Source organism: Balearica regulorum, chromosome 2 (genome assembly GCF_011004875.1).
Source record: "Balearica regulorum gibbericeps isolate bBalReg1 chromosome 2, bBalReg1.pri, whole genome shotgun sequence".
Taxonomy (NCBI): Eukaryota; Metazoa; Chordata; class Aves; order Gruiformes; family Gruidae; genus Balearica; species Balearica regulorum.
Genome location: NC_046185.1, coordinates 14,891,038 through 14,905,023, shown reverse-complemented (window position 1 = coordinate 14,905,023; position 13,986 = coordinate 14,891,038). Strand labels below are relative to the sequence as shown.

General features: G+C 39.2%; 1 protein-coding gene across 1 annotated transcript in view; it reads right to left on the bottom strand.

Annotated features, from left to right (window-relative positions):
• The window catches only part of ENPP2 (ectonucleotide pyrophosphatase/phosphodiesterase 2), a 74,590-nt gene that overhangs the window by 18,339 nt on the left and 42,265 nt on the right, over window positions 1-13,986 (bottom strand). Inside the window, 5 exon segments of the mRNA XM_075743434.1 lie at window positions 2,004-2,129; window positions 3,505-3,616; window positions 7,268-7,423; window positions 12,141-12,213; window positions 12,932-12,997. Coding sequence (XP_075599549.1) covers window positions 2,004-2,129; window positions 3,505-3,616; window positions 7,268-7,423; window positions 12,141-12,213; window positions 12,932-12,997 — 533 coding nt within the window.

Genomic DNA, 13,986 nt, shown 5'->3' with positions numbered 1-13,986 from the left:
TTTGAAAGCACATTTGAATGCCACAATGCACTTCCTTAGAAGCAGTAAGATAAATGTGTAACACTTATTGTCTCTTTTCACATTTCACATATTTCATAGGTTACTACAGAGTAAATGAAAAGCCACAGTAAAATATTCTGGATACATCTTCAGACTATTAAAGGTACATGCAAGATGGAGAAAGCCCAAAACCAGCAACAGTCCACACTAACTCCATCTTCTTCCAGAGGCGGGGGGGAAGAATAATTTTCAGTCCTGAGAGAAAAAACAGGCTAAGAGAGAATCTTAGGAAGTGAAAATCTCTTGCTTAACTATTCTTGTTTTGGTTGCTTAATGCACAATCATGCTGGGCTTGAAATGAGCTCTACTCAGTCTCAAAAACCACAAGCTGCAGGCTTACCCATTGCAAAGGTGTGTCTGCAGGCCTGAAGTTATCAGTAGGAAAATGGAGGAGGAATAAAAAAGCTGATAATTTGCCATTTATGGGGGTAAACCCCAGTTCGCAAAACTAAGGAATATATTTCTTTGTTCTGTGTCAAAACTGCTGATTTATAAGTAATTGCAAATATGCAAATTCGGAAGCTGTGGACAGAGGCCAAAAGAGGACAATGGTGTTGCAGGAACACCAGCAGTGTAACTCAGTGGTCAGTTGGATTAGCTGGTCTTTTTGGAAGATATTGCCATTCATCCTCCAAAGAAAACTGATTTTTCTCAGCAATTTGGGAATTCAAGGATTAAAAGATCTTAAAAAAATCTTCTCAGAACTGAAGATTTTCAGTAGTTTTCAGTAGACTGTGAAGTGTAAGAATTGAGTCTTTATGCTAGTCTAGTAAGTTTTATCAATGCATGCACTATTTTCAACAGATCTTTACAAAATCATCCCATATTCGTAGAGCATAAATACCCAGGTAAATCAGTTTACAGTAAAATAAATGCATATGTAAATCAGTATCTAAGAAAGTTTTACCAAATTCTTACAATTTCTGCTACTATTCTGAAAATCTTTAATCTTCAAAGATAATTTTTTTGTGAAATCTGTCCTCAACCAAAGAATAACTGAAGTGTTATGAGGGGTCAGTTGGCTGCCCCAACTATCTGATCTTCCCCTCTACCAAAAGTAGTCACCCTTATAACATATGTTGCAAAGCTCATAGGTTCTTCTGGTTAGTTTATGAGTTTCACAGTTTGCACAGTAGCTTAAACTGCTGGCAAAGCCAGGCTTGCCCTGGTACACTGAACCAGAGCAGCCACTGTTCTGGCACAAGCCCGGCACTGGTACTGCTGCCCTGGAGGCAGTAATCCTCATCAGAGCAGTAGCGGGGCAGCTGGGTCTGTAATGGTTTAAATCACAGCTATCTTCACCAGAGGACTCCTGCCTGAGCACTGAGCCCTCTCATCAAAGATCAGCTGGTCTCAAACACCAAGTCAGGGTGAATTTCTAACAGCATAGTACAAAAAAGCAGAAAGTTTTACTGTCAACATTGGCCCTGAATACGTGCCCTAAATCTCCCTTATATCCTTCAACATCCCCAGCCTGTTGCGGTTTAGCAACCCATGCCACTTCTCATCTGTGCCAAAAGCACGAAGAAGCTACTGAATTCAAAATTAACAATTCACTTTTTTTCCATTAGCTCAGAAGAGGTACCAGATGCTTTTTTTATACCCAATCTGTGCACTGCTGAGATCCACCAAGTCCCATTTTTGTTGACAGAGGGGAGAAGTGCATGAATAAACTCAAAATGACATGTAAACTGGCTTTGAGTTCCCACTTCTCTTTGCTATAAAAGGCTGGGTTCTAACCCAGAACATTTCAGCCATCTGCTTGACATGGCTCTACCACTGTGGGGGCGGTGAACTACAGGCTGGGAAGGGAGCAAGCAGGTGGTCTTCAGTGGGCTTCCCTCTGAATGGCTCACTGACACACTGCAAACTTACACCCTCAGCCCAAACGAAGCATGGAGTCTAGTTCTCAGGACATAAAGGGTACAATTGAATTAACTTACATTTTAGGTTATTGCTAGACCTAGGGCGAATTCGCCCTAAAGATCCAGGCAACAAAATGATATCTTCCACGTTAGTCAGATAGTTGCTTAAAAATTCAGTTCTTTCACAAGTAGTGTCTTCCATCCCTGCAGAAGGAAAATGCAAAATTAATCCAGCTTGAAAATAAACGTGTTTTCCAAAACAGCAGAGAAAGAGATCCCAAACAGCCCATGTATTCTTTTCTTTTGGATGACTAAAGACTAATCTTATTCTTGTTCTTTCCAGTCATCTAATTCCAGCATCAGACCCTGGTAGGAGCCAAACTAGGGGTGATTCAAGCACTTTTCTACACAAGAGAAATACCAGTCTCAATGCCGTAGAAACAGTCACCACATATACCATGTGTGCACTGACACATCTCCAAACTAAGCTCATGGAAAAATCAAAGTCTGTTTCTTGTTTAGTGTACTACTTTGGGATCTTTTTTTTTTTTTTTTAAACAAAGGATTTTAAGAGAAGTCGCACACAAAAGGTATTGTCTGTTGGTGGTCTGTTCTAAGGCAGCCGCAGATAAACAATTCTCTCCTACAGCCGTTTGTGGTGGGGAGGAATGTATTGCCAGTCACGGGCAGTTCTCAGCACAAAAACTGGCTCCCCTGGAAATCTTTCCTGCCCCTTACCCTTCTCTCCCCACAGCCAGACAGGAGGCATATGCCATTTTATTGCTAACGTAGCAGTTCTTGCGAGACTTTCATAAACAAAGATCTAGACAGAACAGGATCTTTGGTAGCATTGCTAAAAAGTTATACAAAAACAGGTTTATCTCAAACATGGTCAATTTTTTCTTTAATAAAACTTTTTCTTTTTATCTTTGCTAGTATTTACTATTTCTTCTATTGCAAAGTTTCTTCTGATGTCCGAAAGAATGAGACGTACCAAATAATATCTCTGCTTTTCAGTGACTCTCCATCTGACCCTGAAATATCTTTTTACCATTTTCCTCCTTCCTCCATTATTTCGCTGACGTTTTCCATCTAGGCTGCACACAGTCCCTTACAGATATTCTAGTCTTTCTCCTAGTAGGATAACTTGACCGACTAATTGCCATGGAAATGTCTTGCTCTAAAGCCCTATTCCTCCCCTCATGAAAAGGACAGCGCTACTAAATTGTTTCCTTCCATAAAAACTGTCAAAAAGATTACTCTAGGCACATTATAGCTTTCCAATACACACAAGGAGAGCTGCACTGGGATGTGATATCAAAAATGCCAAGCTTTGAAAAACTTTTAAGTGGAGGTGTGAATCCCCAGATCACTGTTATGAAAGTGTTCTCCAATGACAATTAACAGGCAAGCTGAGTGGCCAGTCCACGACGACACAGGCTGGTTTTGGGGATTTAAACTACCAGAAAAAAACAGCACAAAAATATCTTAAATGGAACTTTCATTTAAGCCACCTATTATATGTACAGCTGCATTGCCCAAGCATTTATATACTGATAAAGAATACTGTTTATTTTACCATGATCACCAACAAATATGACATTGACACATCGATGCAGCTTCAATTGTTTCAGTCCATCCATTAGTTGTCCTACTGTTTTGTCAATCTCTCTCAGGGGATTCACCATCATCTGTATAAATACGCAGAAAGGAAAAACAGTTAATTCCGTCATTGCGGCGTTCCCCCTTCTTCTACAAATGGAGGTCCTTTGGCAAAACTCTGATAGGATAACCATCCAGGTCAAGAGGCAAAGCCTTGGCTGAGCTGTTACACCTACAATTACCGTACCATTTCCTTTCCTATATCCACGCTGTGATTTCATTGTGAGAAAGCCCTGCTGAGATGTTGACACAAGAGAGCAAAACATCTTTATGGCTGATCCAAGGCCTCCCACAGACACATGTACATTTGGTATAACAAAGTATAGATATTAGAAAAACGCATGTGACTTTGGGGTTCAGTTTGTTTTAGATAAATAGCAGTACTTTTAAAAGGCTATTTTATGTGAATGGTTCAGTCAAAAACGCGAGCATGAAATGAAGCTTTGGACTTGCCATTATGTGCCAAGTCATTTAATGAAATTCACTTCAAAGGACATCTGATACTAGGATGACAACATGCAAGTCACTTGAGTAGCACATGGGGCTCAGAGGGAGCATTCTTCAGCTTCAAAGCCAAGAGTTTCCAACATCTCAAATGACAGTTTTGGCAAAATTGTCAGCAGGCCACAGAAGACATGGATACAGTATTGTGATTTCTTCATTTAAGTTTCCTTTTCATTAAGAAACAAAACCGAAAACACAAAGCCACATTGACAGGACTGTGTTTTCAGCTATAAGAAAATGAAGCATTTTTTACCAGATGGCATAGAGAAGGGAAACGACTTAAAGTAAGATTTTAGGCAGAGGACTCAGATTTTGTTTTGGTTTTGAGAAGAAAACATTTCTTGTCACTATATGCCAACTTCCTCCTCACTTGTCTGTTTGATTTGGCTGGTCCAAGTCTCCGCAACAAAACATCAACCCAGTGACAAACAGAATGCTAACAAATTTTGGATGAGAAAACCTAGATTTTGGCAGAATTTTCTGAGAAGAAAAAATAAACACCATATTAGTGTGACCCAGAAAGAGACGGTTCAGAAATTCTCCCTCTGCCCAAGTCGTTAAGGGATGGATGTTAAATGAGTCTGATAGGTTAGGAGATGAGACAGGAAATGTCATCTCCCATGTGGCACTATAAATACACGGAGAAGGGGCTCATGAGCGATGGAATCACAATGAGGAACAGGAGCAACAGTTTCTGCAACATACAGAAATGGTTCAGGAAAAGGGTGAAATTTTAAACTATTTTAATTCAGAAAAGCCTAAGTAGTCAGCTTAGTTAAAACTTTGAAACATTTCGAGTTTAGAAAAAAATGAAAATTGTCTGTTTCAGCATTCCTCCACTCTCAAATACAAAGAATTTCTTTAACAAATGGGAATTCCATTTTTATGAAACTCTATTTGTAGAGCATCAGTCATTAAGGAAATACAACTTTTACTCAGAATACAAAGCTTATTCAAGGAAGCTGGAAATCCAGGTGGATTTCCCATTAATGTTTACTTTTGTCAGCAGGCTTGAGGCTTTTTTAAAAAATAGTAATAATTTTTGAAAAAGAGCAACAATACTTCCAGAGATTTCAAGGATTTCAAGTTATGGTAATTTTGTTTAGCTACCTTCTTCACCAATTTAATCTATAGACCTGAAGAGACATTTCTGAAACTGTAAGAAAGTCAATATAAATCAAAAAAACCCTGTTTTTAAAAGAAACAAAAAACTCACACAGAAAACCACACCCCCACCCCCCCCAACACCTTCAACTTTGCAGTTTTCACTACTTGATTTTGTTCAAAGCAGCTCTTAGAAAGACCCTCACCAATATTTCTTCATCTCATTGCATTCTGTCTCTCTCCAATTTTTAAATTCAGGTATCTTTTATTATTCTATATGATGCTCAAGTTTTTCCCCAACTGGTGTTTGCAGCCTAAGGCTGGCTCTAGGTGGCATAAAGGATTTTTTGTGTGGACATGCTACTCTTAGAGCTTATCTTCTTTCCCAGATGCAACTTCCAAAGAGTTACTGGTAAACAAATAGAATTACTGCGTATACCTTTCTTCACCTAATATGTTGATATCAAGACTTTGCAAGGGTGTACAGAAACATTTTATCTTTCAAGATATATTGAACCCTAAGGTGGTGCTACAATAAAGAGTTGATACTATTGTGAAAGTATTGGGTATGGGATCTGAGACATATAGACCACAACTGTATTCTCTCCTGAGTTTTCCCTTAGAAGCAGCTTGATTAGAAGGGATACAGAATTTCACTGTATCCTTTTTATTATTCTTTTTTTAAAAAAATTGGTAGGATCCAGCCTGTACTATATTCCATTGCTCTCCAAGAGCAGCAAAAGATTAACTTACAGATATGATGGGAACTATTGTGTAATATTAGGATTTTTTTCTGAAATAATAGTGATACATTTTCACGGTTGACTTAACAGGAAGAGTTCTTTAGGGATAAGTTTGGATGAGCTTTTCATCCAGAGAAATAAAGGAAAAATAAGGGTTACATATGCTGACATCAGTAGGAATGATATAAGCTCTCTACTACACTTCATGTCAGAAGGGTATAACTTGGAATGGTAAATTAATGAATAATAGCAATATCATCCATAGCAGTTATCAGTTATCCTCTCAGGTAAATCTGTATTAAAAAGTTCTCTGGAAAATTCCTGTTTTCTTATAGCGAATAATTTTTTGCATGTCCCTGTCTGCCATGTCTTTACATTTAAAGAAATGGTCTCAAAATAACTGTTTTAAATCGTATCATGCAACAAGTCAAAACCCACCCCTACGAAAAAGCTGTTGAGAATAGTGTTTATAGCCCCTTGTAGGACACAGAGCAGTGTCAAGGCTTTTGTTTAAAGCCTAAAGAAGAAATATTTAGGTTGTTTATTTGAAGAGGCTTTGAATTATTTAGTTAAATTTCTGAAACAAAAATAATACCAAAGTGGTCTGTAACCCCTCCTAGTACGTTTGTTAGTGCCTGGTGGAGAAAGACAGTACACTAAGGAAATACCCTTTTCTTCCACTTACACCATTTTTGAGTAAAGCAATTTCTATTTGACCTTTTTCTTGTGAAAACAGACTGCACAACTTCTATTGCAAATACAGCATTCAGAACTCATGTAATCAAGAATCCTCTACTCTCCACAGTCACAACTGGCTTTACTTTTTTTTTTTTTTTAACAACAACTTTTTAAAGTTCTTTCCCTTTTAGATTTTATGAGTCACATTTTCAGGACTTTTCCACAACCACGATGACTAGACACAGAATCTCAAATAATCACCAGGCTCCCAAGAGCTGGGGAGTTAAGGAGGCTACAACATATTGCAGAATTTGTCATAGCTCAGAAGGGTTAGCAACACTGGTAATGTCTTCCCCGGGATTTATCTGACATTGCTTCCAGCTGATGGCTGGATTTAAAAATATAAAGAGATTATAAAGATGATTTTCTCTAATGCAAACAGAGGCTGAAGCAAGAAAAACATAGCTCCCAGAAGACTTGGTCTGGTTTGGCTGCTTTCCTTTGGGTCCTTCAGTACGTTTATAGAAGTTTTGTCTGCAAAATCCCAACCTGAAGCACGGAGTGAACTCCCAAGTTGAAAAAAATAAAGCTAGAGTAGTGCCTAAAAAGTGGCGCTTCCACCATAAAATTTTGGAACATATGTAAACTTACTTTCTTCCGACGAGTTTCCGCAGCATATTGATCCACTTTATGTACTTTTCTTCTTCTTTTCTTTGGTGCTGCAACTGGTCTTTCCTGTCTCCTTTTAGGAGGAAGCTTTCTCTTAGGTCTCTTGGGCGGAGTAAGAGGGGAGCCATAACTACTCTCCTGTACTGGCGGGGAGAGATGTCTGGACTCAGAAAAAAAGCCTGTCTTGACTCACATCAGATAGTAAAGCTACCTGTGCCAGCTAATTCTGAAGCATAAATACTGTGGCCTTGTAAAAAATGTAGGCATTTGGACAATTTAGGATCTGTCTCTCTTTAAGGAGGAATCCACCAAATTGTACCGAAAGCAGAACAGCAGTTACAAGAGCGGACAGCATAAAAGCAAATTAAAATGGTGTTTCAGAAGATAGGTGGGGCTCCTGGTTTTGAAAATATGTAGTTATTTGGGGGTTTTTATTGATCAAATATTGATCCATGAACATTATCAAAATTTAAGTAAACTTAATTTCAATTTAAATAAAATTCACTCCATACAATTTAGTGAGTGTCTGGGGTACAGTTTCTCTGGTGGAAACGCAACATTTCACTTGGATGATGGCTCAGGTATGAGTAATAGAACCTCTCTGGTCCAAATGGCTTTCTGCAAGGCTTCCCATACCCACGTTTTGGCTGAATCAGTGGCACTGGGTACCCTCATCAGTATCATTAGCAGATGCCACCATTGTGTGCCAGGCCATGCACCCCACTGAAATCACCAGAACCCCACTAGCCACTATTTGGGGACTGCAGGTCTGCAGGACAAAGCTATGAAGGTGAGACTCAGTTAGCATGGCGCTTGTACCCTTCAAAGCAGCCAGGCAAGGCAACTAGTGGCAGCCCATCAGAAAGCTGCACTGCTACCTGCCTTATTACCAGCTTCATGGGCAATTTGAGAATTTTATTTCCTAGCACTTCCAGTGTGGCATCTTACTGGGTAATGTTATTGTTCATAAATGCACAAAAACCTGGGATAGACTTAAGAGATGGGAAAAAAAATTAAGACATAACTGGAAAAAACCTACTATCCCATTAATCAGCTTGCTCATAATTTTGAACTGTACCACTCTCACTGACTTTAACACAAGTCGCAGGCTCTTGGCACTGCTCGGGATTGTGTGTGAAGTGCTGATAGATGACGCCTACAGGGAGATAGTAACTACGATGTGCTGTGTATAACGGAGCACGCTGAGTGGGCTTGAGAAGAGTCGGAGATTTATGATGATATTTAACTTCTATGTACTTAGGCAGCTTCTCACAGTTGTTCATTTACAGAGCTATGTAAACAGGGAAGGGAAGGAAGGGGATGTTACCATCTGCCATGCTGTTTCATTGCTTCCAAGGCAAGCAGCTGGAAAGGAGATTCTAGTCCAGTCTCATTCGTCTCTCTCCAGAAAGGCATTTTAATAAAGCAGCACCAGAGTTTTCTGTTTTTAAAATGCTTCAAGCTTTGTGCAGTCCTGATGAGAGGAGCGGCAGGGAAAGGAAGGATTCTCGTTTTACTGTCTCTGAATCGGCTCAGACAGAGCTCCACAATGCCAGAAACACGCGAGCGCAGGAGACCCAGGTCTGAACACTGAAAATAGCCGTCTCAAGACAGCATGTTAGAGGAGCAGCAGGAATGGCTTAGCAGTGCCAGATTTCGATGTGGTTTAGAACTCTTACGGTAGCTTATTTCTAGAATATTTTTTTTAAAGATAGCTTGGAGGGGAAAAAAAAAAAAAAAGCCAAGTTCTTATTAACCAGCCAAATCTTAGTCTTGCTTGAGAGGAGTCAGAACAGAGTTATGGAGGAGGGAAATGAATCCCTCCCTGCTTACAGAAGGGAACCGTAACATCACAAGGGTAACTAGCCAGCCAAAGCTCTGCTTCTTGACCCGGATGGACCAACCTACCAGAGTTCAACTGCAGAAGCACAGAGGGAAAGAAAAAAAATATGCAGAAGTAAATCAAGAGCAAGCACGTATTTGATATCTCCCATAACTACTCCTGGAAACGTAATGGGACCCACTGAAGTACTTCCTAAGAAGTTTATTCATGTCCCGCAAAAAAATCCCACCACACCCAAAGACAAAAAAACCCCAAACCTAGACAACCAATTCATTTACACTGAAATCCGTAATGTTAGAGGACATGCAAAGTTACACTAGTGGACACTGGCCATAATCCTTATTCCATTTATATCAACAACACTGGCAATTCACCAATAAAGTTTAAGTGCCTCAAAGTCTCTTTATTTCTAGCTTTTAAAACACTCTGCACATAGGCTGTTGTCCATGTCCTGTGAAGCCCTGAGTGCCATCCGCTGAAGTCTACAAGCTGAAAATTATCAATCATGGACACCATTAGACCTTAAAGGTAATACATTTAAAATACATTTAGAACACTATTTGGCATAAGAAGCTCTAGTAAACACCCACTTTAATGGACATTTTTAGGATTTGGAGGTTTTCAAGGTGTATTCCTCAAGCTACTAAATGCAGAATGAAAAACGCTGCATAACATCGTCACTCTTCAAAAGAAGAAATAAGAAGCCCGTCTTAAATATTGTGAAGAGCTTGTTTTCAAACATTATTGTTTGACTGATCTGCCTTTGCATGAAGAAAAATGAAGTGGTCAGAACTAGTCTAACTGCTGCCAGCTGTATACAAGAAATGAATGATTTCAAGGGGAGGTCATGGTCTCGTATCAAGGAAGCAGCTGAAAGGGATCCCTTGGAGGACTTTCTTCCCAGCTGATTTATGTAAATTTTATGGCTCCTAAAAATTATATTGAAAACAGTGTCAAGGGAAACAATATAAAATACTTCCTAGCTTTTCTATCCTGAAACCAGGCCCCTAGCAAATCTCAGCATCTGTATACTTACACAGCTGTGTTCATTTATTTAAATTTCCATTCACAAAGTTATGGCCACTGTTTGAACTGCAAACCCATACATGCTCATCTGCTAACTCGTCTGTTCTCAATTTCCTAAAAATCAATTTCATGCTCTTGTGTTTAACACAAATGGCATAAATCAATTTATTTGTAAACTTTCATAAGCTATTAATTCACACTTATTAAGCTTTGCCTTGCAATTAGAAGGCAACCTTTAGATAACCATCCAGAAGAACCCCCAAACAATAAGTGTCTTTGGGGGCTTTTTGCTTTTATAATGACTTTTCCTATGATGATACAATTACGCTTCACTTTTTAGACTCTTACAATTAACCTGAAACTAGATTACCACATTGGATGCTAAACTGGTTTGTAAAAGACTAAAATTTAAAGAACAAATTCAATGTCATCATCTTCATATTCTCCTTTAAGTCCATGGAAAGAGCCCCACAACTCTGTTCAGAAGGAAGTGGTGTCTACAGATAAATAAAATTAGAGTTGTCAGTCATAAGCCACACATAATATTTGTAACACTTCAATAAAAGTAAGTATAAAACATCACTGAGTAATATATCTGTGAATCAGAGATCTCTCATTACCTATACCTTGCTTGACCAAGTCAGACATCTCTCCTGTTCTGAGCCAAATGACTACACGGAGACTTATCACTGCCTGTCAATTTAGCAAGAGCGTTGGCAGATTTTAACCATCGTTTATCCAGAAAAAAATGACTACCTCCTCCCCTCCAGTATGATGTTTCAATGCTGGTTTGGAATAACTCACACCTGCTGCTCTGGGACCATGGCTCAAACTGCCCCAACAGGGCTGCTACCCACAGCAAGGTCATAACCTCTGCAAACTTACTTAAACGGCCCAAATAATTCAAGTGTATTTAAAAAGATTAATTCTGCTTCTCTTTGCTTTCTTCTGCACTAGAGAACAGCTATCAGATGTATATAAAACAAGTAAGAAACTACTGCTGGGCACCTGGCTGCTCAAGGAGATTTCTATTACCTTCCAAAGGGTAGGTATCTGATACGCTCCTCGGTTTTTGAAGATTTGCAAACATTTGTTTACTCTTTAAAAAGTATATATAAAACCTCCTAAAGTCTTGTGATGGCAACCTGCAGGCATACATTTGCACTGAAACTAGGGGACCTTTGCTGGGTGTCAGAGATTATCGGAGATGCCAGATCCCAGCTACCCCAAACAGTAGGATATTTGCGTGCAGAATTTACTTTCCCTCCCCACAAATCCCAGACAAGCGCATAGTCTTTAAATTCCTGTCCCCTGGACAGTGTTGGCAGGGAAGCAGCACTCATCAGTCCCAGCCAGCTACCCACAGCTCAAACAAGGGGTTAATACTGTAGAGTTTTGTGCGTAATTATTCATTAAAATACCTTACGGTGATTCAAAACTTTTTCCAAACTCAGCAGTCCAGTCCTGAGGGAACAGTACTGACAAAGCTTTCTGAACCCCTGTAGGGCCTATATAAAACTGGAAATAGCAGCTTTTTATAGTTCATGACAGACTGGAATTATTACTTTGGCTACTGCAGGCTGTCAGCTTTAAAGAAAGCTTTTTCTTCTCTGCATTTTTCCTCAATATTTTCTGCATTATATTTTTATTATTTTTAAGAAGGATAAATTGTTTGAGGAAAGTTAAATTATGCTGTTGCACCCAAATATATTCCTGTCTTTGCCAAATAAATCTTCCCAGTTGCATTATCCTATCACACAGAGAAATAGCCTCCTGAAAGGCACGGGCACAGTTCCTTCTCTCAGAAGTGAATCTCATATGATAAATACTTAAGACAGTAAGTTTGCTTTCTCTGGCAGCGGGGAAGCATTCTGCAGAAATGGGTGGAAAAAAAGTTGCTAAAAATGTTACTCCTGAGCAGTGGCAATTATTCCAAAAATGTTTTTCAGCCATGTGCTTTTTCTGCAGAAGAAAATCTATACTAACCTCTGAGTTGAAAGGACCGTATCTGTGGCCAGCAGCATCTGGTTGTTCAGAGTAGAAAGCATAAACATAAGGCCTGAAAGAAGGAAAGGTCTTGTTCAGGATAGCTTTGCTTTGACAACAACAAAAAACCCCGGATCTTTTAGGTCAAGTCAAATCAAGTCAACCTTCCAATGAGAGTTGGCTTTATGGATAAAGAACTGTTTATCAGTCATGTTTCCATGGTATGATTAAGCAATTAGTTGTTCTACAGTTTTATTAAATCCAAGAACACATGCAGGGAGGCACATGGGGTACCATCTGAGGACACACGCTCTTTCTAAATCTTGTAGGAGAGATCACAACAGCAGCTTGCCTGAGCTTTGGAGCCAGCAGCATGTGGGAACTTGTGTACTAAAAAATACTCATAATTAAAATCTTAACATTTTCCTAGTCCTCAGGGTCCAGTTCTGCAACTGCCATTGCCTGTGAGGTTGTTAAACCGTATTAGACTCAGTAGGATAACAACAATCCAAGCTAATCCATGTAACGAAATGCTTCATGATAAGAAATAAATTCATACCATACATTTATGGAGAAGAATCAAAATGCTGATGGTTAAAAGCTAAGATTAAAACAAAACCAAAACAAATCAAAACCCCAAACACAACCCCCCAACAAATCCTTAAATCAGTAAGAACGTGTCACAGACAAAAATTATTTTTAGAATTAAATTTCCCCTTGCTCTTCCAGCTACGTTTAGGGAGAAGACAAACCAGCAGTTATCCAACAGCAGACGACAATAAGCGAATTACCTTTCACTGTCTGGAAGTGTTAGCCACTGCAGTATTGTTAATATTCTGCGCTCATGGGGGATGACACTGGACCACAAAATACAAAAATATATCTTGTTACCATAAAATACAAAAAGCATCAATAAAGCCTTGCTATGAACTAACATGATTAAAATAAATCATAATAACATCATTTGCTTTTAGTATGCCGTATATTCTTTCTTGCTTGATACTGATTCTTATTATGCAAACAGAATCACTTCAGATCTCCTGGATGTGCACATACTCCACAAGAAAGATGATTAAAAGTTTCTAACTAGAGTCAGAACTCAAGGGAGTAAATCTAACTGTTCTGAATAGGAGTGAATAAAGATCCGTCTGGTAGCTTTAACCCAGATGAACCATTTTTATGCACAATGGTGCTGCCATTGGATAGCTGGCATGAGTCAAAACCGGCAAATAGCTCACATCGGTACGGGTTTAAACTACCACCCTGCTCTGGTAGTCTTGAAGACACTGGAAAAGTTCCCACTGACTTAATAGTAACCAAACCAAGGGCTAGGCTGGTGTAAATCAAAACCAGAGCCATCTGAAACACCAGGCCATCAGCACGGTGACTTGCACAACGTTGACAGCTTCTCACTCTGCAGAACAGACTCATCCTGTTTCACTGTTTCTATCCTGAGACTTCTCACTTGGCTGCTGAGGCTCATGCTATGGGAATGACTAACCTTATAAACAGCTGTTAAACTTCCAAATATCTCATCTTAGGAAAGATCTGCAGGTCAGTGACCACGCAGTTATTTTAATACAATAGTATAGTCAGTCCAGATTCATTAGATCAATAGCAGAATCCCAAGGCAGGAATCAAATACAACCGTCTTGGATTCACCGTGCTGAATTGAATTCAGCACTCTTTGGAAACGTCTGACAGAGAAACAAGGATGCCAACAGCCATTGTGAAATCAGTTAGTTTTTAATGCCTTGTAGAACAACAGTGGTCCTCAGTCTCCAACTACAGAGAGAAGTTTTGGTTGTAAAATAACTATAAAAATGAGAATATATGCTAAAATTTG